Genomic DNA, 25573 nt, shown 5'->3' with positions numbered 1-25573 from the left:
AATGAGGTGGCTTAATTAGAGGAGAGATAAGATGAGAGAATAGTCTGATATGACAAGTATATAGATTTGCAATTTAATAGTGATAATCATTTTTAAATATGCCCTTTTATCGACATTCGACAAGTATAGTGCCCTTCAGTGCATGCAACATAGCATGCAGAAAACAATACAAAACATTGAAAAATAGGTTATAATTTTCTTACATGGTTACCGATTTATTTCTTGTCTTTTCAACAAAATTATTCAAGGTTCATACGTTGCAACAAAGTAGAAAAGATTACAAGCAATATGAAACATTTCCACTACATTTTGAGGTAACCTGAGCAATTGCCAATCATTTTATATTAGTTTTTTTTTCAAAGAAAGAAAGAAAGAAAAATAAATGACAGCTTGATTTTTTATAGTAGGCTATATAAACTGACAGAAATCTCTTAGCGATAATATTTGTTGAGGATATTGACATCAGTATAGGACTGGTGCTGTCCAAGGTATTCATCGGAGGCGCGTTTGGAACAATTACAATATATATTCCAATCCTAAAACAATAAAACATTTTCAGGTGCATTAAAGCGGATTTAAAAAAGTCTCTGAACTTCATAAGACGAGGTGTTGGTAACGAGGTGCTGGTGGTAAGAAATAGTCATTTGAAATGCCTTTGTCGCAGACTGCCCATGCGCAGAGTCCCCAGCGGCGGCCGTGGCGGTGGTGCTGGTGTGGCTAATGAAGAATAATAAATCATGAAAGGGTTTTTCAGGTACAGCTGGAAACAGTGTGTGTGTGTGTGTGTGTGTGTGTGTGTGTGTGTGTGTGTGTGTGTGTGTGTGTGTGTGTGTGTGTGTGTGTGTGTGTGTGTGTGTGTGTGTGTGTGTGTGTGTGTGTGTGTGTGTGTGTGTGTGTGTGAGAGAGGGCGAAAGACAGAGCTGTAGAGAGAAAGGGGGAGTGTGTGTGTGTGTGTCAGAGGAGGGGGGCTAGGGAGAGAGAGAGAAAGAGAGAGCGAGGCGAAGAGAGACTCAGTCTGCCCTTCGCCTCAAAGCAGAGGCAGTTCGGGTCCCCGCAGCATTCAACGAGGTACAGAGACTGTCACCGCCATTACTTCTCACTTACGGTCATTTCAAGACGGAAACTTTTCACAAAATAACAAAACAGGTCAACGAAATCGGCTTCTGTTTTAAGCTTGACGTCTTTTGGAAATCCTAAGAGACGGAAAGAAACTTTTTCCATTTTTTCTGGCGTCGCCTTTGAGGAGTTCTGCCACAAAAAAATCCAAGGCAAAACAAAAAATATTATAGAAGGTGGAGACGGTTGCAGGAGAAAAAAAAACAGGTTCATTTTCTAACTATCGCGCTACACGTCCAGACGGAAAAAGGTATCGTCTACGCTTAGTTGCATGGCTTGTTGATGTTCGCGTTATCTCATCTTCCAAAAAAGATCTCCTTACCTCCACTAGAATTAATAAATAGATGTGATAACTTCAGTATTGGACGACCGTCTTCAGAATACACTTTACTCGCCAGTGACTTGAGATTCCTGTGAAGCAATTGGGCTTCAACTCCCATCCTAGGAGGCGGAGTCTTAACTTATTAAAAGGAACTTGCCGAGGCTTGGACGCCCGCAAATATGATGATGATGTCTCTGAACAGCAAGCACCATTTTGCTATGGCCCACACCAGCTTGCCCGAACCGAAGTATTCGTTGCATTCAAACTCCAATTCCAATGTAGCCTCGTCCTCCTGCTCCTCCGCCCGACACAGCAACTCCATCATCAGCGGCAGCGGCAGCTCGGAGGCGATGCGCAGAGCCTGTCTCCCAACCCCACCGGTACGTATTCTGCATAATCACTGCTTAAAGGCACATTTTGACAGCCCACTTTTTTTGCTTGATGTTTTTTTCATGTCTGCACAGCAAATCACCCAACACCTCCATATTTTTTTTCCTCCTCTGCTCAACTTATGTATTCAGTCGGCTTTGCCTTGCGTATTAATTTTTATGACCTGGGATGTTGCATGTGTCTTGTTTTGTGTGCTCCTTTTTCTTTTTTTGATTTCTTTTTTTTCCCATTCTGGAAATGTTTTAAACCGAGGAGTGGAGGGAGAAGTCCCTACTGACAGCTATGTGTGCATTCTATTTGCAATTGCAGAGCAATATATTCGGAGGCTTGGATGAGAGTTTGTTGGCCCGGGCTGAAGCTCTAGCGGCGGTGGATATAGCCTCGCAGAACAAGAACCACCACCACCCTCCACATCACAGCCCCTTCAAGCCGGACGCAACCTACCACACCATGAACACTCTCCCCTGCACCTCGTCTTCCTCCTCCGCCTCCTCGGGTCCTATTTCTCATTCGTCTGGCCAGCACCATCACCACCACCATCACCACCACCACCAGCCACTGGAGGGGGACCTGCTGGATCACATCTCCCCGGGACTGGCACTAGGAGCCATGGCAGGGCCGGATGGCTCGGTGGTTTCTACGGCTACGCACCCTGCCCACATGGCGGGCATGAACCACATGCACCAGGCAGCCCTCAACATGGCTCATGCCCACGGGCTACAGCAGCACATGGGCATGAGCGACGTGGACGCCGATCCCAGGGACTTGGAAGCCTTCGCTGAGAGGTTTAAGCAGCGACGGATCAAACTCGGGGTTACCCAGGCGGATGTAGGGTCAGCTTTAGCCAGCCTGAAGATACCTGGGGTGGGCTCCCTCAGCCAGAGCACCATCTGCCGATTCGAGTCCCTGACTCTCTCTCACAACAACATGATCGCTCTGAAGCCCATCCTGCAAGCATGGCTAGAAGAAGCCGAGAAATCACACAGGGATAAACTTAATAAACCCGAGTTGTTCAACGGCGCGGAGAAAAAGAGGAAGCGCACATCGATAGCCGCACCAGAGAAGAGGTCACTGGAGGCCTATTTCGCCATTCAGCCGCGTCCCTCTTCGGAGAAAATCGCAGCAATCGCAGAGAAGCTGGACCTGAAGAAGAACGTGGTCCGGGTCTGGTTTTGCAACCAGCGACAGAAACAGAAAAGAATGAAATACTCTGCATGTATCTGAAACCGCTCTGAACCACCACCCACCAAAAGACTTGGAACTGTTTAGAGACGATTTGTATCATATTTCCTATCTCACACCTTGTTTTCCAATCATCGATGACTTTGTGCTCTGAACTTCGAAAAATTCCTTTAAAAATGAACAATGACTGAAAAACTCGAAAAGCCCACATGTCACGTCTTTTACTCGCTGAGAGGGAGACGTGGAGTCAAGTAAAGCATCGTTTGACAGAGCAAGTAAGACCACTGTTTCCACACTTACTATGCCTCACCTTTTTAATGTCAACGCAGTATTACTTACAGGACTCTATGCTTTCATTTTTAATTATAATTCGTTTAAAATGAGGACTATAGTTTGCTTTAGCATAAATACCCCCAATGAAAACAGCGTTGTTATTTACACACTAGTTTAACTCGAAGCACTTATGATGATTATTGGTGTTTATGTTTTGGGCTTAAGTTATAGGTTAAGATACATTTTTACTCCCGAGTTCATGACGATGCAGTTTGACATTTTATTCAAGGTCCATGAGGGGATTAAGAGAATAACATACTATTGGTCTTGAAAGCTAATATTAGATTACTGCCAAATAATCCTTTGTAAATTAATAATTTAATTGTCACACACTTCATTTTGTGTCTAAATGTGTAATTTAATTCCACTTATTTTGTTACCATGTGTGATCAAATTCAGGGATCTATTTTTAAGATGCCCGGGGTTTGGATTTAAGGTATAAGGTTTTTATTATTAGGCCTCAGTATGTGGAAATATCGAAATAGTGACTCACGTGTAAAGCTTTCACAGAATCTCGCAATTAAAATAATATGATTTCTGGCCGGCTGCAATAAGTTTACAATCCAGCGTGGGCCGGTCTCTTATGAACTATTTATTGAGTGAGGTCATGTTTACTTCATTATATATTTATTGGGATTCCCCCCTCCTCGTTTTGCTTGAGAAAATCAAATTCTGCAGCAAGTTAGGCGTGTTGTTCTGGTTTAAAGGGAAACGACTGTGAAATAATACAGTCACAACATTTTAGTTTACAATTTTTTAACACTTGAGATGGTACAATCGAGATATATATGAGATAGTATTCTCTTTTTGAATTATTTTATGTATGTTTTCTGCTATTTATTTGTATAAATATACGCGCATCATTATGAAGTCGTTGCTTGTTAAAATCACCTTGTTTAAGTAATGTTTTTTCTTGAAGACAAAAGAAACAGCTTCATGGAAGTATACGTGTACAATGTAAATATTTCATTGGAACCAGTCGATGCACATAAATATATCCGTACAGGTTTTTGCTGTATTGCTGTTTTAGCTGAGGTAACTTATTTCTGTAATGTATGTTGCTTCTGTTTCCTGGTTAAATTATTCTATTAATTTATTACATCCATGTAATTTTTATTTATTTAATTATTGAACTGCAATATGTGTTTCATTAAAGAACAAACTTTAACATTTAATTGGACGTTTTCCATGACTACACTGGGTAATGTGTCTCATCCAGACATATTCATATTATTTTATTTATTCATCTATTTATTTATTGATGAGGAGGCTGGAAACGGTTTAGCTGTGGGCTGCACAGCTTTCAAACATTGTGGACTCTTTGGGCTTATTTAACTACACATTTTGCCATTTGGTTTGTAACGTGACTTTAACATCATGAAAAGGTGTCAGGTTTGATTTTGCAAACAGCCATGAGCCCTGTCATAGTGCCCATGAGCAAGACACCACAACAAACCCTCCCCCACCTTATCCAAAGTCTAATAATATAACAGATGAATAGAATTAATATGTAGAAGGTAATTAGAAATAGCTATTTTGCCTGAGCACCGTGCTCCTCCAGGCCTCATCATAAAGCAGGCCTTACAGGAGCCCTTATCTCTATTCCATCAATGTTAAAGACACACGTGGCTCCTGCACTGACTTGCTGCCAGCTTATGCAGCTCACTGTTGCCTTACCTGAGAGCAAATGCTAATATTCTATTAGAGTCTAATCAGGGGGTCTATGGAGAGCTGGATGGGTCCCTGGAGCGCAGACTTGCCAGATGTCAGCCCGCCAGAAAAACAGCTCGCCTGCCAACGTGCCCGTCTCTATTTAAATACACACTCAAACATGCTTCGTTCCTGCATGCGGGCTCGCAGGCTTTGAAGCAAAACCTTTGGTTCGAAGTTATGGTTAGAGGAGGAGGAGGGTAAAAAGAAGAAGAGGGGAGCATTTTGAATGTCATGTCCACAGCAGAGCTGCTGTTTAGGGGGCTTAGAGGCTGACTGGCTGGTTGAGCGCTGAGCAAGCGTTTCAGCACCATGGACAGATACCTGAGGAACATTAGCATTTCTGAAACCTGTCCTCCACGTTCACACTCATTATTTACGGCACCTGGAATACATTTGCATGGGATTATTTTGGGATAATGTGTAATTGATCATGGCAGTTCATTTTAGCAGATTATTCTGCAAACACAAAAATATATGTTTCTTTAAAAAAAGCATGTTTAATCAAATAGTTAATAAGACATTTTTAAAGTATGTCAATTGTTTACATTTAAAAAAAAACAACATTATAATGCACCAGTCTTTCCACATGAGTGTCACATGACGAGAATATCCACAACGTTTCCACCAAATATTTTAAAACTATTATTTACTCCAACATTTAAGGACTTAAGTTAATTACACATGTCATATATATCTTTTCAATATTTATCCAACAAAAAAACCATTAATAAATAGTCTTTAAGCTGCAAAGACAACGCCTTCCTAACACTGATCATAAACCAAAACCTCTTCAACCGCCATCCTGGTGACAAATTAAGAGTATCAAAACGAGCCTTATTAATGAGACAGCCATGATGGTTCATCAATTAAAAGATGCTCCTGGTGAGTGCTTCTAATTTCCCCTAAATGAGCCATTCACTTAATACGTTAATAAGAGCGAATTATTAAATTACACATCGAATTATGAAAACCAGATAATTATGAAGAGCGAGTTAAGTAGTCATTAGCTATCCCTGTTAATTACCGCTGGTCAGGGAGGGCTGCGGAGTGAGGGTCTCATCGGGAATTGAAATTAACTTTATGCAGGGAGCCTAGCTTGACACACACACACACATGCAAAAACACACACACAGAAAACACACATACACACACAGACAAACAGGCAGCTTCTCAACCAGACTGATGCATGCTTTACTTTCACATATTGGGAGAAAATCGAAGGTCTTTTTTATATAATAAATATGTGAAGCCAACAGTTTACCTTAACGCCACAGACACTTGTGCTGCCATACATTGAAACCTATACAGCACGACACTGTGGGAGCTTTCTACAAAACGAAAAGGGCAGCGCTGTTTCCTTTTGTTATAATTACGCCCTCTGTTTTATTTTTCTCTTTCCCCTGAACATTTCCCCCCTTTCACAGGGATACTGATGAAAATTTAATGAGGCCAGGGACTGTCGGAGCTCCGCCTGGGGACCCGGGAGTAGAATATTTTAACTGTACATTTACGCCAAGTGTCTGCCTTCAAAGACGCGACTGCTCTCGAATTAGACGAAGTGTGAGCCATGAATTGAACGCACCACGCGCTATGAGCCTTTATTTATCATCTGTTGGCTATTCTGCACCGCCAACATATTGTGCAGCACGCGTCAGATGGCTGCCTGTTTGTTAAACTGCGATCGCCATTTGATACTGTCGCCAATCGGTTGTTGTTGATGCAATATTAATCAGCCATCAATGGTCATTAGTTTGTTAAGTGTTTTCCAGAAACTAATCGATGGAGCAGCATTGGATGGCTACAAGGATTCTGGTGGGATACTTTTTGATCTAGGATGGCATGCATAAGGAGGGAAAGCCACACTGTATCTGCCAATGAAACAGCTCCCTCGCTCTCTCTCCTCTCTCTAATATAATCGCACGTGCACACAGTCATCTGCCACGCGCAGACTCATAAACAGACGAGTTGATGCTAGGGTTACTTTTTGTTCAAATACAATCCATTTTAAAAACGAAAAACAGGGATGTATCCTCGCTTTTTATGCTGGTTGAAGACAGAATCGTTCATTTAACCACATTGCCAGATACTGTGTTGTTATGACGATTTAAAAAATCCAAACCAGTCTGAAATGGTAAAAAAAAAAGGGGTTTTGGTTCCGTACTGATTTAATATGTCTCAATTACTTAGAGGCCTAAAACATCTTTGGAATTTTTTATTTATTTTCGGGTAAAGAAAACTGAACATTTTTTGTTAGAGGGAAAATATAATAGCGTTGTTGTTGGTGAGAAATAACTTATTTAATTGATAGAAATAATTTAGGAAAAGGCCTGCGATGTCTAATCTTTTATTTGAAATGTAACCGAAAAAATCTAGATATTGGGCTACAGCCCAGACACAGACAAGAACTCCTTCCTTATTAAAAATGTATGACATCGATGTATTCAAAGCAGTGCTTTCATTTTGAGTTCTGATATTTAACATTGCATATTTTTTCTATGCAATAAATTAAAACCAAGGTTTTCAGGTGCTATTTAAAGTTGCCTGCATTTAAACAAAAGCGAAAGATGTCGATACATTCGCATTTACCAACATTTGGACATTTTCATTAAGAATCAGAAAAAAGTGAATTTCCAAAAAAATGGTCCCCCTTAATTTAATGCTTTTTGAAACGTTCACAGCCTTCATAAGTAAAATAGCTCAGGGGCGTGATTAGAGGGGGGGTGCCGAGAGGCCACAGTCACCCCTGACATGTGGCTGCCACCAAAATAATGATTTGGATGCATAACTAAGTTTATACTTTTCCCGGGAGCCTTTTTTTAATTTACAGTATGTTATACATTTCTTATTAATATAATTATAACGTTTTGTTTAATTTCTATAGAACTGAGAATTTAAATTCTCCCATTTGTAGATTTTAACATCCATATCGTTGAGTCCATTTTGTGAATTTGTGGATTTTATTTTTCAACGTGAATCTAAATGAATATTCAAATGCTTTTGCTTGAGGGAAGATACTGCCTACGCCAGGCTAGACTGTTGCAGCACATCTTCAACATGATGGTGTTTTACACTTTATCAAGGACAGATTATATGTGTTCAGTAAATGTAGAAATGTTGATGCCACTGTAGAGATTATCAGTAGATAAATAATTCAGAAAATGCCAGCTGTCACACAAATTAAGACTTATTTTAGGCTTTTTTGTCAATTAAAAAATAAAAATCCCCAAAAATCAAAGTAACATCTTTCTTGCCACAAATATACCTATTGCATTACCTGTTCTTACAGCTAGGGGTGTGTGAGGAACACCAGTAAGAAACAGAAAATCATTGCACTGTTACACTATTGTCCTTAAAGGCAAGTAGAATAAATGCCCTTCAAGAAAATGTATTATTTTTTACAAATATTTATGTAAGTAATTCATTAATGTGTCATTTGGGGCCTGTGCTCACATGATGTTTAGACATGAAACATAACATATCTGCCTGTGAAAATAAAGAATTAAGTCTCAGGCCCCTCAAATGAAGCATGAGGTCAGTTGGGTTCATAAAAGCCAAAACCTCTTTGCATAATTACATTTTAAACTTTAGCTCTTTCCAGTACAAGACCATTTTAAATCAGAAGCAGCTGTTTATAATTCAGAGAGGGTATGGCCATCACATTTAAAATAATATAGTCGGAACCAAATGTTCATCAAAATCAAATAAAGTAGCTTAGATTATTCCCATTTCTGGTTAAAAGATTCCTCATTAATTTCTAATTCAATTTTGGTGAATAAATAGTATTGACTAAAATGTAAATCTCAATGATAATCTGAATGAGGAAGGTTTGACCGTTTCACAACTTTATATCACAAAACAATCCTGTGCTTTGAAGCCCAAAACTTGCAGCGTCACAGAAACGTTCCAATAATAAATGAAATCTTCAAAATGACATGTTTAAATTGTGTTTTGCAAATAATAAAATTACACTTGCTTGTGAATTGTTTTTGTATAAAATGAAAACCTTTATTTGGCTCAATTTATTATTATTATTATTATTTCTGTTAACATACGTCACGCACCATGTCAAAATACTTATGTTAAAGACTAATACAATCACATTAAAAAACGAAGAGATCCACAGTGAAAATAGTGTACTATAAGACAGGATATTCAATCTGAATGAGTCACTTTGATTAAAGGTGAATCAAATCAGTGGATCAGTCTGTTTTGGAGAACACAGCAGGACCTTTGACATCACCATGACAGATCGTATTCTGAGGATTCTTCATAATGTATATGAATGTATAAGCTATTACCTAAATGTGTTCATCATTTAATTCAGTCCCACCATGTGAACCCGGTTATGCATTATGACCTAACGTGTAAATTGATGGCATCAAAGTGCCTTCAGCCATCAAATATTAAACAACATGGGATGGGTGTACACGTTTATGAACAGCTCTCCTCTATGCGTTCCCATTCCTCCTGATCTTCCCTTTTGCATCCATCCAGTCAGATTCCCCCCCCGCTCGTTCTCAGAGGCTGTTTTGGTGTTCCGAATGAGTAAGTTGTAGACCGCGTCGAGATTGGACCTTAATGAGAAGGTGGTAGAGCTGTCTACTGGATGTGTGTTCATTGGGTTTTGACAGCCCTGCTCTGTTGCAGATCTATTAATCATACCCACAAGGAGAGCTACTCTCTCTCCCCCCTCCTCTCTCTCACTCACTCACTCTCTCAGTTTTCAGTTTATACAGAACAGAATCATTTACATAAAGTCCTTAAGGCAAATAACTGTTGGGGGCTCTAATTTATATCTGATCGAAAATTAGCCGTCATTATGCGCGCCATTAGCTGCGTCTTTAATGTGCTTCTAAGCACCATTTGTCAAGCAGCTTGTTAATATCCTTCAAGTCTTTAAAGTTGAGAGCTCATTAAAGACTGCTGTGGCTGCTCTGGATGCTATTTCATACAATTCTGTGGGAAGGGATGGAACATTGAAAAGTTTTTGTTACATTGTCCAAAAAAAATGTGCTCAATGCTCATCGTTTTCGCTTCACATGTGATCAGAAACTGAAAGACAAAATGCAGTTTTAGTGGGAGAAAATGTAAAATATATAAGCACTAAATACATTCAGCCAACACTATGAATAGGCTAAAGTCTCATTTAACATTTTCCGAGAGAATCCCCAACAGAAACGTCTATAACACTGGTTATTATCAGGAAAACCAATTCTCTTTTGTCCGTGTAAGACAAATGATATTGAAATGCAAACATCAGAGAAATGCCCCCTTGCATGTAAACCCTGTACTGAGAGAGCTTTTCTGTTGCCCACAGCCCATAACAGGAGACCCTCGCAAGCCCAATCTTTGCCTATGGGTAATGAGAGTTATGCTGCTTTATTATTGGTTAAAACTCCAGTGTCTTTTTTCCCCTCCAGTATAACAGATTCCTCCAGGCTAAAGCAATAAAGAGAGTAATTAGAATGCAAAAGACAGATGTAAATAAAGGGAATGAGACAGTGGTGAGGGATGAGGCGTCTAGGTCACACACTCTCATCAAAAACCCAGTTGGTAGCAAATGACACAACGTTCAGTGCCAGAGGCCCGGGGCTACGACTGCAAACCAGAGGACATAATGGACTAAATTATGGCTTCAATGGCCATGCATCTCAAAGCACCAATAAGGACACACACACTCACATGACACACACACACACACAGTCTCAACCCCTATACACAAACATGAATCTGCTGTATGATAGGATTAAATAAATGTGAAGCATTACGTTATCAATGCACATTGTACGGTATATCACATGAAAGCAATATGCTCCTACTATGCAGATTAATCCAGTGGTCACACCCTCATTTAAAACAGTGTAAATAAGCTGCTAATTGATAATCCATTGAGTTTATAGACTACCATTTTCAAGCTTCTGCCCACAAATATACTTCTTATAAAACTGACCCTAAATTCTGCTCTGCTTCTCTTTGAAGCTGGTTTATGTACTTGTTTGCCGATTCATCAATTTATGTAGAGAATTACACATTTAAAAAATAATCTGACTTTATTTGATTTGGATGAATAGCAGAAGGTGGTGTGTGAATAGAGACCTGAGCTAACAACAACACAAAACACTATTCACTTGAGATTACATGCAGTGAGAGGGGGTTAGGCTAATTAAAATATTTGCATTATTAAAAATACATTATCTGCTAGAATGCCATCATATTTAACATCACAAGACATTAATAAATTAGCCACATTTTGGTGATGAAATCATTCCTGTCTCATAATGGGCTTCCAGGGGAATTCCTGTAAGATTAAGTCGGCATTTGAATATACAAATAAATCATTATTTATCATTAAACTTAAATCACATTGAGTCTCTGTGGTTGGTGTGAACTCTGCAGAGTTTTAGGGTACACAAACTGAGACTTTAGAGGACAGAAATCACACACACTGAGGATCCCATTAGACTGTTTCACACACTTTGGATCCCGCCTTGTTAATGAGACCCTCTATAAGTTCCCCATGCCCCTCACACACACGGTTCTTTATGTCTGTTCATTTATTTTTATGTCCCTCAGTTGGTATGAGCCACAAATCACTACACTCTGCACGTTATGCAGAGATGCATACTGTAAAGGTATAGTGTAGTGTGGGCTATCAATGTTACAGTTTTTACGATCCGCTTTGTTAAAAAACAGATGGTCTTTATTGCTATTACATTTGCTACCATGATAGTTTTTTTCTCCTTGTCGCTGGTCTAATCAAATATCAGTTTACACTACTAGGATTTAAAGATTTAAACATCTTGTCCTTTCAAATGGACAGAAATGGTTGGGCGATGTGGATAACATCTTCTACAGATAAAGAAATCAAAGTACAAATAAGATTAGTATTCTTCTTATGTTGATGTATCATGGTAACTTTTCTGGAAATCCAATTGAAAAACATTTGAGAGGTAAAACAAATCACATGGTCTGACTTAAAACGTTGAAACCAACCAGAGTATTAATGGTTTAGAAAAATCTTTGACAGTTCACATTATGAAACAAATGCTATGGATTTACAAAAGTAGACATTTACCAATAGTATCTTTTCAAGCAACCGTTTTAATATAAAAGGATTACGAAGGAGGAAATGCATGTCTCTATAGAAACTAATGTTTAAAAAAAAGGACACCAAAGGATTAAAGAAAATGTGAAAAGTAACAAATAAAAAGTAACACAAATGTGGGATACAGATAATCTGAAATAATAGGTATATGTTAAATCCCATTATTTTTCCTATTTGGTGTCACGTAAAAAACTCAAATCTTCTCCAAAGATTTAGCTGGATCATTTGTGTGTACTAAAACCATAATTGCATTATTTCTGACAGCTCTTGGTAGCAGCCTATAAAGACATTATAAGGGTACAGATGTTTAGCTGCCAATCATGCTGGAAATGCGCCACCAGATACATTTCAGCCACACAATCCCATCTAAGGAATGCTAGCAACAAGCCAATGACTTCATTCAAAGTATAGACGGAAACGTTCCTGCACCAAACTAGATTTGTCTTTTGTTTAATGAAATGATTATTCATATATATAATGTCAAAAAGACAATGTTTCTGATTGACCATCAAGTCCACATTACAGGCAGTGCCAATGGAAATGAGAGGTATATAGCATCTTCATTTCCTATGACAAAAGTTACATGATCCTGCCGTGCTAATTCTGTGTGGGAAGTAATGTCTCAGCAAAGCTAGTTGATGCCACACACTATATTAGATTACACTGTGCTGTCGAAATGTGTGCTTCCGAGGCGCCTTTGCAAAAGGTTGATTACTTTGCATATATTTCACCTGCCGCTCTGGGCTATTATTGCTTGAGATACAGAGTATAGTCAGTACCCTGATGGAGCAATCCTAAATGGTCAACGTCCCCAGTAAAACCATATAAAGTGATTCAATGCGAGCATAAAGAAATGTTAACGATCGTCAAAGACCTTTGTGTTGGATGGCTTTCCTTCCAGTAACTCTCTCTTTTTCTCACTCTCTGCTGTCCTTTTTATTTCCCCACCACTTCCTGTGAGAATATGCAGATTGCAGTTTTTCTGCTGGGAACATTTCAAGGGAAAAGAATAAGTGCTATGGTATAAAAGAATAGAAATCATTCCAAAGAAATAACCCCTGATGAGAAACCACCCAAAAATATATTTGTCATGCCGCTAATATTGATAATGAGCTTTGCCGGAGAAATGCCTGTGCATCTCAGTGGCTGTGCTGTGAAACGTGGCAGACAGACATACTTTCTGACCTCTATATAGCAGCGTGGAAGGACCTCAACAGCTGTAAACAACACTGCAATCAGTGTCCCATCTGCTCCCATGTCCCACTTGTGTGGATGCCTTTTTGCCATTTCTTTCACCCTCTGCCAAGTGACTGCCTCAGGACATCTAACCCAGAGAAAAGAGCTCATTTACCCAAGGAGGAAAGAAGCAAACTAGATTTCTGAGCGCATTTGCTGACAGGGAAACTTGGTCGGGTAGAATTGAACAGAGATAGACGGATTATAATGTGCAAAGAATGCCATTTTGCAAAAAAAGCAGTTCATTAAACTGCAGGAAACATCACAAATAACCAGTTATTATCTAAGATGGAGCAGCTAACCAGATTTCAAAGCAGCTTTTATGTGATGATTTAACCTCCATTAACCCCCTATTCAGGCTAATGATGCTTCACGGGGATTTTTTGAAGTGGGTGCCTGAGCTACACCCACTCAAAAGGTAAGTGGTATGATCTCTGTTTTGTATAAGTGACGAGAGCCCACTCGGTGAATCTACAAATGTATTATAGTACTGATCATCTCCTATGTAATACTGATAACAACATTAAATCACATATAAATCAAGAGTGTGTTCTAGACCTGCTCTATATAAAGTGTCAAAGAGGTTACTTCTGTTGTGATTGGTTGCTATGCAGTTTACTTAAATTCATCATGTTTTTGGATTTTTTATTTATTGTCGAGGCGTAAGAGAACCAATTTAAATGGGGAAAGGTATTGATGGGAAAATATTTGTTTTAGGAGGAAGTATTTATTTACAATAAAAGGACAAGTATGAGAGAAAGAGGAAAAGTGGGTTGAGAACTGGCGTTGGAGAGAAAACCATATAATAATTAAAAAAATTAATCAATATCACTATCATCACCACCACGACCCTTTAGAAGTAAAAGTAATAATATAGGACAAAACCAATATACAAAGTCATGAAATAATTTGAAGCTGATCAAAATGGAACATTAAGTAGTGAGTTCAACGAAACATTAATCAAAACCCATTTAGATAGGGGGTAAAACCAAAAATAAATTAACAGTATTAATTACTGAGATCTGTTTGAGTGATCAATGATGTATGATGAGGATGATGAGGATGATCAAGAATACATGCTGCCCTTGTCAGCTCAATGCAGAGAGGTCATTGTGCCTCAATCAGTCCACCTCTCTCTGTTCTCCAAATAATTGGCTTATGTTTTTATAATGAAAGTATAACATCTTAACAAGCTCGTCATTCAGGGGTGGGCTAAGGCAAACTCTGTATTCAGTATGCATAATCCATGTATAAATATGCCTCACACAGAGCCCTGTGTGTTATGTGATTTGAGTGGGGGTCAGAGCCACTTGTATTCCTGTGGGTGGGATTGTGGAATTGCAGGAGTTTGATTGGAGCATTATCCCTACAAGAAGGCCCTCCAGAACTCCTATCTGTTGTTCCCCCTACTCATTTACTTTATCAGAGCACTGGTGTAATATACATAATTCAGACAACCAGGGAATGTCTTTGGGCTCCGAACCACCTGCTGGCTTTTATTAGCTAATTAATGGTGATTTATCAGAGCTGCTAATTTGAGTGGGGCCGCTTGCCTTCAGGAGTCTCAGCACACCGTATGAATTCTGATGGTAATTATGCTTATTTGATGGGCAGTTTGCTAAAACAAAAAGTTCTGTCTTTTCTGCCCCAAAGGGATGGAATTTCTGTTCTTACGAAAGACGACCTTGTGTGATTTTTTTTCTGTCTCATTAAGGTCTCACACACACTTCATTTTAATACTTAAATTCAAAACAGCTTTTTTTTTTACCTTTTTACCTGTAGATGTGTGTCCTTGGGAAGGTCTTTTTTGATGTCCTTATGTTTCAAGTATATTTACTGTTCAAGAACTACGCATTCAGCTAAGGTTTAAGACCATATTCGGGCAGATTCTAAAGAAGAATATTTGAATCAATACGCCAAATGTACTTTTGCCGATGTGATAAAAAAATACTCCAAGCGTTTGCTTGGTCTAAAAATAAGAGATTATTATTACAATATGTAAGGTATTGTAGGTTTTTAGGAATTATTTCCTGACAAAGACTTTCTTCCAACAATGAGCAATAATATGCAGGAAATGGTTCTTAAGGACCGTCACATAAGTGTGTTAAAGTGTCAAAAACCAGGTGATTGAAAATGATTATCCTTGTGTGTCTTTTCTCCAAAATCAAGGTCATCTTAAATCTGTAATAAGATCACTTTCATGTTGTGGTTGCTACAGGTTTAATCTTTGTTAGAAGTCTATTTTTGTATTTATTTAAAAAGGTCACAGCTCTCTCTGAAGACCTCCCTCTTGATTTGAGTGAAGTGAAAACCCATAAATGTGACAAATTGGTCAGTGTGGAACCTTCGGCTGTTTATTTATTTCTGGGTATTGTTTTCCGTCAGAACTGAAAGAAATAATGAGATGCAAAGCTTAAGAGTAAGGTACGTTTTGTGTTTATTGTTGGTATTCACACAGGTTTCATTTCTTGCTTTCTCCAATGGATAAATGTGTTTTCCAATAATGAAACGTATTTGTTTTGTAATGCTAACATATGGAGCTTACACGTAGCCTGCTTTAGCAAACACTGGTTTTATCTGACACTGTATCAATCAGCAACTTAATCCAAAACCATCATTGGAAACATATTATTAATAATATGCAGTAAAAATACTTTTCCAGTACAAATTACCCTAGGCATCAATAAAGTAGCCACTGGGTACCTTATTGTTTTTTTATGTAACTATATGCAGATGACTCCTGACTCCTAATGTCACATATTATATCCAAATATAAAAGTATGTTTTTCTGTGGCAAGATAATAAGCATTTTCCACTTGTTGGATTCCTTAAACAGAAACGATTGTCCTTGGTTACATTACAGTAACATCTGGAGGACTAAATAAAGGAATAAGGAACAGGTAAGGTAAGTGAATGTCACCAAAATCAAACAACATCAGCCTTTCCCAAAGCCTGTATCTTGGGATGCATCGATTTATTGCCCAAATATTGGTATCTCGTCAAATATGTCTTGTTAACTTTTATCAGCCTCATGGCAAATAAGACATTTGCTGAAAGTAATAGGCAGGTTTGGAACTGCTGCAAGTGTATTGTAAATCTCGATATACAGTATGTTTAAAGACAATAAATCCAGATGTTCAACTTCGTAAAAAAAACGACACCTATATCAAAATGTAAGTTAATAGGATTTGCCACACACACACACACACACATATATGCATCTTTGAACCCAAACAATGCCAAAAGGAGCTTTGAAGAATGCTTCATTTCATCTGATTCAAAACACTTGAGAAACCTTGTCATATCAACAAAGATCCACCATGTAAGGTGGCCGATTGATGTTTCCTGCCCTCTGCATGCGTATCCTTGGGGAGATGCTGTAGACTCCCTTCCTCTTTGCCAATGCAGGTAAAGTCCCAACAGGCAGGGATGTATAGATGTATAAACACTATGTCAAGTCATTTGGCATCTGAGAAATTAGAATATGGAAGGAAAAGAACGGGGTTAAGACATGTCTGCCAGCCAACACCTTTTCATCCGAATTCAAATACAAATTCAAAAAAGCAGGTAAATGGTAATATCACACGAGCAAGCAACGGTGCCTCGAGCAAAATGCTCCTTTTAAAAGAGTTTCCTGTGCAAGGTGCTGCAGCTCTCTCTGCACAAGTGGATTCAAGAGTTTGCTCACTGGGGATTGAACCGATATTCTGAGAACTAACTTTAATGTAGATAACCTTCCAACACAAAGATTTACCATAGACCTGTTATGTGTCAATCACGGTGGTAAGAGTATCACGTGTACATGTACAGTGTGTGTTGTACCACATCATATCAAAGAACAATCAACAAGTCAGCCAACCTCGTTTTGTGAGGTGGGTTTTCAGTGTTAATACCTCCTGTTGATCGTATCATTTGACACAGCTCGGAGAGTCAATTAAGATGCTATTCAGATCCCTACTTCAAAGGAGGGACATGTCTATGCAATTCCAGCAATGACCCAGAGAGGTCACAGTGAGTGTGTTTGTGTGTCTGTTTCTGTTTGTGTGTACACAATGGACCTCGGGTAGAGTCGTCAGCCCCTCTAGGGAGGGAACCTTCAGAAGGAAAACACGCCATTCACAGGGACCTCAGCAATTGTACCACAAGGAGAAAAGGACCAATCTTTCTCTGTTCACAGCAACACACACACACACACACACACACACACACACAGAAACTCAGAGTAGGTTTGATGGGGAGAATGGAAATAAGCGCCTCTATGCCCATGAATGCTATCATTTTATTCCTCTACTCCAAATGCTCCAGGGATCTCTGGGAAAGAGTAGGAGCAATAAGTTCACTTTACTGAATTAATGCCGTAATTCTTTATCAGGAGAGCCTTGGCATTACCTTGAACCGGGCTGGTTTTATGCAAAATAGTTTCAAGCCTAGTTTTTTTTTTTTAAATGATGTTCCTAATTTGTTGGCTCACTTTGAATTATTAATCTCTTTTATCAAGTAGTTATTACGTGTCATAACAGTGTATCTATGGGGGGAAATGTAAGTATGTCTCCTGGATCTTAGGAAAGGCCCCAGTGCAGAAATATATAAAATATTGATAATTAGCTAAATATTTACCTTGGCCCCCTGAGTTAAGACACTGTGCTAAATGACATGGGAACAGCTGCAGTGGTCACTGAAGACACACAATGAAATGTTGGAACTGAAACTCGTGAACAAATCAAAAGGAAAAGGAACATTTGATTGTGACATCCAGACAATTAGACTTGTGGCAGCTCACATCTGAATATTGTCTCTTTTTGGACGTGAAGGTGAAGTTCTCTCTCTTTTCGGATGCTTATGAAATGAGACCTGTGCGGGCTCGGCAGTTATTTTTAACTCGGTTATTTTTCACAAAGAGGCAATAATTAGACATAATTATCTGGTCTGCATGGATAGCTAGTTTACTACATTTAGCTTTTAACAAGACAAAGACAAACAACTACACTACAAGAAGCTGATATTTGTACACACTGAATTCCAGATAAAACATCAAATGTTTCTTACATTGTTTGAATGTAAATTGAAAGTCTGAAATAAAAGCCTGTATGATATCCAATGAAATGTTACCTTTGTGTATGTTGTTGTGTCTAGGATAGGAGCTATGGATGAGAATGATAAATGTCATACAGAGGGACTTCTGATAGACGGTGACCATGCACACAACACAAGAATGAAAGAGTCAGCGCTATGCATCCATCCATCTATCTATCAGTCAGTCCGTCCGTCACACATACCACTGAACCATCTGCCAGCCTCCCCCATCCCTGGATGAACCCCCACAGCCACCAGCCAGGAGGAGGCTCTCTCTGGGGGCCTGATGTGCTAATGTGAACCTTTGTGGTGCTGAGCTGAGTGGAAAGCTAGCTGGTTGAACTGCTTCTGAGGCTGAGCTGAGGCATACTGCTTATCTATCACAAAGTAAAACTCTTTAAATAAATATATCATGAATTCCTCTAGTATTGAGGTGGTGTAAACACAATATTAACAAACAATTCTTATGTATATCATCACGGACATGTATCTCTTTCTTTGATATGACAAAAGGAATCAGGGAATCGACCTTAAGCTTATATTTTTCAAAATCTATTCATTTGATTTTTGAAACCTTTTGTTTTAACCTTAAGAACAGATCTGAACCCTGCAACAGTGCTCTGCATGGCGTCCTCTGCAGAATTCAATTAGACATAATGTTGCACTGCAATCTATTCATTTGAAGCACCCAGTGAGGCAGCCAGTGGGAGTTTATTGATTGGAGTGTGTCATGTGTGGAAGCGGAGAGGGGTGGCCACACTTTTTTGCTTAATGGACTGAAATAAAAGAGGCGGGAATGGGCTTTAATTAGGGAACAGCGGCAGGGGCATCTAGCTACCCCTCCCAGTGGTTAGCCTGCACCACCTCTGCCGAACACACCCATGCATTTTCACATGTAGATGCTAACAAACAGACATACGGTTCCACTACCAATGCATTCACACATACAACAACACACATACACACTTGCAGTCTATCGCCCTTGCACACACACACACACACACACACTGAGACACACAAGCTGAAACACACAGGAGGAGGGCAGAGGAGAATGGAGGGGGTGATGGAGGAACGGATGAAAAAATAGAGGGAGTGCTGGGCTCCCGGGGTCTCAGCTGCTGCTAGGGTGCTGCCTGCTCCTCGCAATGAGTTGCAACTGTCAGTTTATTTTAACTCAGGCTTTTCATCATCGCACAGAGCCTGGTTGGAGGAAGCCACCTGAGAGTCTTAGGAATTTGTTGGCTACAAGTCATTAGCAAAGACTGCTGAGATACGCCGGGGCCAGAGATGTGCGCGGGGTACTGTTGCAGACAAGTGTGTCCCCTTAACCCTTGATAGGCTGATTGGCACAGCAGCTTGGCTTTGATGGCTGGATAATTACATGCAGCCTGGATGACACAGGGCAGGTCCTAAAAGCTGAGCGGTGCAGGTAAAGAAACATGGAAAAGGGAGATGGTGTGAAAGAAGGCATGTGGAGTACATTAAAGAGTGAAAGCAAGTCTCTTTCTTTCCCTCACAGCTTGAATCTATTATAACTAAAGAACTGCTGTATATACGTATATAGACTGCAGAAACGTAACAGATAGCAAACATCTTTTTATGGTAGTAGGTCTGTTTCACTTGCAAACGCACATTGACATGGATATCGCACAAACAGAGGGGTAGTTAAGGAGGTTATGTTGATTGTTGGTCCAATGGTGCTAAACAGAATAATTGCAATTTGGTTGATATTTTGAAAGATTTGTCTAAATGTGGTAATATATCTGCAAACACGGTAACTACACTATATCAGGTACCGCTAGAAATGAGTGGTTAAGAAGGAAGTAAAACTACAATTGTAAGAAGAAGAAAGTAAAAAGTTGAACGTCATACAAAGCGGAGAGACGGGATGATTAGTTCAAATGGGGTCAAAGAGTCTCTTCTCAACGTAAACTGTGTAAAGACAATAAGAGAGCATGAGAAAGCTTCTCAAAACACGCTTACTTTCTCTCCTCCACACACCTGGAAAATCCCAGTGTGATTTTCCAGGGTGGTCGTTTCAACACGTCACAGAAATGGTCAGAAACACATACTGCCAAATTTGACATTTGGAATGGTTTGGGGAGCTGGAGTTTCAGACAGCCAACACGCACTTGTGTTGAAGCGTACTCATTTCTTTAGAGAGGATTATCTAAACAACCATTTTAATGTAAAACCAAAATGTTGGTTGTATTTTCTTACTACATCGGAAAGCTACATACAGTACAGTAAGGTTGAAGCTCAAGCATAAAGGCACCCGGTGACGGAGAAGTACAGAGGACTTAAATAAACATATGAGAGCAATAGGTAGGCAGTAAAGAGCAGCACTAATGTGTGACAGCTGACTTCATGGATGAGTTTGGATCACTGAACATGTCATTTCCACTTTGCTTAAATGCCAGGTGGCTGCAGTTACAGTGAAATGTTTGGACATGTCTGTGTTATCACTGTGATATGATTATCTTGTTGTGTATTTCTGTGTTGGATTCTTTCACAGATTTACATTCCTTACACAGGGTACTAGCTCATTGCTGATGCCACAATGCTCCACAAAGAGAGCAACATCTCTGTAGCTTCTTTTATGCTGACTTGAAAGAGTACAAGTCCAAGTGGGAACATCGTATTAAATATGGATTCTGTTTGGGTCCTTCTTCTGTTGCCTGCTCTCCTCCACCAAACTCTGAACCAGTGTCAGAGTCTCCATGTATGAATCTGTGTAAGTGGATGTTTTTGTAATGTGAAAGCTCCAGAGTGAAGGGGGGGGGGGGGGGGGGGGGGGGGGGGCTTACCTTGGAAGTGTATAAGTGTATGATTACTCAACAAACACAAACAGTGGTTGTAACCTTGACCACACAGAATTATTCTTTGCAATGGATGAAGGGTGAGGAGGAGTAAAATGTGAAATTCCAGAGGGTGTCTCTGTGTGTGTCTAACCTTGTGAAAACACAGAGACGTGAGTTTGATAGAGATATTACACATCTGTGGTTCCACCATTTGTGCGGCTGAATCTATTATCCTGAGACAGGGCTGACCTGAGATTCTGTTGGGGACTTTTCATCACCTCTGTGTCACGAGTCAGGCAATTGCAGAAGCCACTGTTTGCTTTTCATTACTAAAATACAAACTTTAAGGATGTCTTTTTGTTTTTCTTAACAGAACAATGTTTACTCTGGTGATGATTAGAGTGTTATTATTTCTACTGTGCCTCTGAAAATGCAATTTTAGAGTTTGAGGAGAAATAGAGTATTTTGGCTTGGTGAGCCGGCTTTTGTTCCAACAATGTGCAGCCAGTTTATTGTGGTTATAAGCATTCAGGAAAAATAATTAGCCAAGCACATGTTGTGTATATTAACTACAAGGCGTCTCCGTCTGCTCTCTGGAGTATTATTTTCTCTTAATGCACGGTAGTTCAAAGAAATACGGCTGCGCTCTACACTGTATGGTGCTGATGTATCACTCCCAAACATCAGTCAAAAACTAGTGTATTTCATCCTGGCAGCAATCGGTAAACCCTTTTCATGTTGAGATCAACATCACACTGTTAGCTCAGTGTGTATGTTGCTTTACATTGTTAAAGCCATTTAGCTTGATCATTTCCCTACATAAAAAAACTAGCAAGTGATCACTCTGAAGGTGTGTCATAAATCCATCAGGGAAGGTAAATAAGACGCTGGTTATCACTGCTAGACCTCCCCTGACAACTGTCCAATTATGTATATCACACTCGGCCTACTGTTTGCACTAGAAGTAATCAATAAAGGATGTGGCTGAGTGCACATACATTTTTGGTGGAACCAAATGCATGAAAACGTAATCATTTGCTCAGGCTGGCAGGGAATCAAATATTGGTAGGGAACAAGTAGGCAGTGGTTGTTCGCGAGGGGAGGGACTGATTAGTGATTGTAGCTCCAAGTTTGATGGGGTGTGTTGTGGGGTGAGGAGGGGTTCTCTCCTGACGCGGCAAATGGAATGGGTGACAGGTGGAAATGGGGATGAAAAGGCGGTCCTCCGTTTCATGAATAAATGTAAACACAGCGCCATGCAATTACTACGGCTGGTCATCTCTTTTAGGTCCGGGTGGGGGGGTAAACGTGCGGCGACATCCCTACAGGTCCAATCTAATGAAAACGTGCAGGTTACTGGGGCGTTTAATTGTATATACGGTAAAGCTAAGAGTGAGGACTGTAGGGGCTTGTTGCGGATGAAAGCCCAACCCTACAACTGGAAAATTTGATTCAGTTTAAACATAGCGTTTCGTTTATTGATCCGCTGTGGAAGGTGAGATCATCACAGGAACACGACCTGAACAGATGGATTCATTTGAACATGTCATGAGAACACATGGGTCTTGTTGCTCCGGAGAATAACTTGTTACACAGGGATGGCAGCCCAAATGAAATCTGAAATGGCAATGATCAGATAAATACTCACATTTTTCGAAGAAGTTCACTATCTTCGAATCTGTCATTTGTCACAACATATATGTTAAATAGATAATGACTTATTCACTTCTATAAAAGTTTCATAAGGTATGTAAAATCTCAATAAGTCTGTATTGACACTTCTATGACATCAATAATGATTCAGACCAAATGTGTCTTTTTGACAATTGGGTAAGAAAATGTGTTATAAAAGGTAATGCATTTTCTACCAAAAAAGCAATCATACAGACAGGTGCTTATCCTGCTCATATCGTAAATAAATCTTATGTAATCATCTGCTCTCATATGCATATCTATTCGGTATTAACACTAATCCACCACAGAAGAGGCAGGTCAAAGCATAGCCCAGTTATATCTTTTCTATTACCAGGGTTAATCAATAATTCATGGGTCACAATAGCAGGCTGTGCGAGTTGGGGGGAGGGGGGGGACACCCTGAGATCCTCTCCCTAAGCAGGATCTCCTCAAAAACAGGAAGAGGAAATCAGAGCCTAAAACCACTCTGTGCAGAAAAAGAATCATCACAACGCTTCCCTCACCCACCCACCCACCTCTCTGGCAAAAGGTAGACCATAATCACGTTCATCACCAGTGACACTATGGCGCCCGTTCAGGCATTCCTCAGTGAGGCGATAACCTTTTCTTTCCCCTCTTCCCCTGCGCTGCGCTCTGAGTAGTACTCACACCATCACTTAGAGCATTAATCAGAAAGCGTGTGCCTAATGGCTCCTGACAGGCAGCGCCCATAATGGGCTGCAGTCCAAGGCTGCATCTTCCTCACGCATCTGGTAACACTAACAGCAGCAGCCCGAGTACAGCTGCCTGCGTGGCCACCACTAGATTGTTAATGACACTGGGTGATACGGTCTCACTCACCATAAAACACTTAGGGCCCTGAGATGTTACCACATCATGCATGAAGAAAGCTTTTTGATAGTATGCTAATCTCAGCCATTACTGTGGGATGATTTACAATCACTTAAACAGCACATGAGCCGGCTGTAGAGACACAGGCGGGCGGGCTGGGATAATAAAGACACTGGCGCATGTTGATCATTAGAGAGCTCTTTCTCTCCCTTTGTGTAAGTGAGTGTGTGTGTGTGTGGTGTGTGTGTGTGTGGAAGCATGCACTCTCGATGCAGTGGCATTTGGCTTAATTAGTAAGCGATTTTAATATGAAAGAGACAAAAGACAAAAGGGAGAAAGCATGTTGTGCTTTATGGTGGTGCAGCGTTGTTTACTACCTGTATGTGTGCTAATGGTGATGCGGTAGCAAATAATTGTATGAGGTACGACAAAAATAAATTGGAAAATGATTAAAATGCCAATAAATTCAGTTTTTGTTTGACTTGAAGGTCAAACAGTGAAACATTTATTTTGATGTGTAATCAATCAATGTTTATTTATATAGCCCAATATCACAAATGTTACATTTGTCTCAGTGGACTTCACAGTTTGTACAGAATATCAGTATGACAATACGACACCCTCTGTCCTTAGACCCTCACATCGTACAAGGAACAACTTCCAGAGAAAAACCCCACAGTTTAAAGGGGAACATGGGAGAAACCTCAGGGAGAGCAACAGAGGAGGGATCCCTCTCCCAGGACGGACAGACGTGCAATAGATGCCGTGTGTAAATCAAAGAGATAATACATTTTACAACATAGGTAGACCAAATGTTTGGAAATGCATGCGTCTATAATAAGAAGATGAATCCACGAGGATGTCAACAATCCTGTGGGAGCCATCAGGGAAGTAGTATGATGAGAGTCAGGCAGGACCACAGTGATAGGTTCAGCCACGACTCAGGATCCAGGACTCAGATCAGGACTCAGGACTCAGGATCAGCCACGACTCAGGATCCCAGCGTAGATAGACATCAAAAAGAAATTTGGAAGAAGCTGGGTTATTTGGAACATGAGAGTACACAGGTACAGACAGACAGAAGGAAGAAGTAAGGTGTCCCCCGACAAACTAAGCCTATAGCAGCAAAACTAGGGGCTGAATCTAATCAGCCCTAACTATAAGCTTTATCAAAAATGAAGGTCTTAAGCGCACTCTTAAAAACAGATAGGGTGTCTGTCGCCCGAACACAAACTGGAAGCTGATTCCACAAATGTGGAGCTTGATAAGAAAAGGCTCTGGCTCCCATTGTACTTTTAAAAACTCTAGGAACAACCAACAACCCTGCATTCTTGGAACGCAATGCCCTAGTTAGGACAGTAGGGTATAATGAGTTCTTTAAGGTAAGATGGCGCCTGCCCATTAAGGGCTTTGTAGACGAGAAGAAGAATTTAAAAATCTATCCTGTGTTCTATAGGGAGCCAGTGTAAGGCAGCCAGAACAGGAGTAATGTGGTCCCTTTTCCTAACTCTGGTTAGTGCACGTGCTGCAGCATTTTGAATCAGCTGAAGCGACTGAAACTGACTTCTTGGTACACCCTGATAATAAAGAGTTACAATAATCCAGCCTTGAAGTAACAAATGCATGGACTAGTTTCTCTGCATCGTTTTGAGGCAAGATATGCCTGATTTTTGCTATGTTACGTAGATGAAAAAAGGCGGTCCTTGAGATTGATTTTATGTGGGCGTTAAAGGATGAATCCTGATCAAATATAACACCAAGATTCCTTACAGTCTC

The 25573-nt window shown here is 40.0% G+C and overlaps 1 protein-coding gene across 2 annotated transcripts; it reads left to right on the top strand.

Moving 5' to 3' along the window:
* The first annotated feature begins 1485 nt into the window (after positions 1-1485).
* On the top strand, positions 1486-3157 carry pou4f2 (POU class 4 homeobox 2). 2 transcript variants are annotated; one of them, XM_034130366.1, is made up of 3 exons: positions 1624-1716; positions 1786-1822; positions 2109-3157. In XM_034130366.1, exons 1-3 carry the CDS (start codon positions 1624-1626, stop codon positions 3050-3052), a joined length of 1074 nt encoding a protein of 357 aa, XP_033986257.1. In that variant the 3' UTR covers positions 3053-3157. The 2 variants fall into 2 exon arrangements, with proteins under 2 accessions (XP_033986256.1, XP_033986257.1); XM_034130365.1 differs by having other exon boundaries at positions 1486-1818; positions 2138-3157.
* The last annotated feature ends 22416 nt before the right edge of the window (positions 3158-25573 follow it).

The sequence above is a fragment of the Trematomus bernacchii genome, unplaced genomic scaffold, assembly GCF_902827165.1.
Source record: "Trematomus bernacchii unplaced genomic scaffold, fTreBer1.1, whole genome shotgun sequence".
In the NCBI taxonomy this organism is placed as follows: domain Eukaryota; kingdom Metazoa; phylum Chordata; class Actinopteri; order Perciformes; family Nototheniidae; genus Trematomus; species Trematomus bernacchii.
Note: the sequence above shows the minus strand (reverse complement) of the source record. Positions and strands in the feature narration are given on the sequence as shown.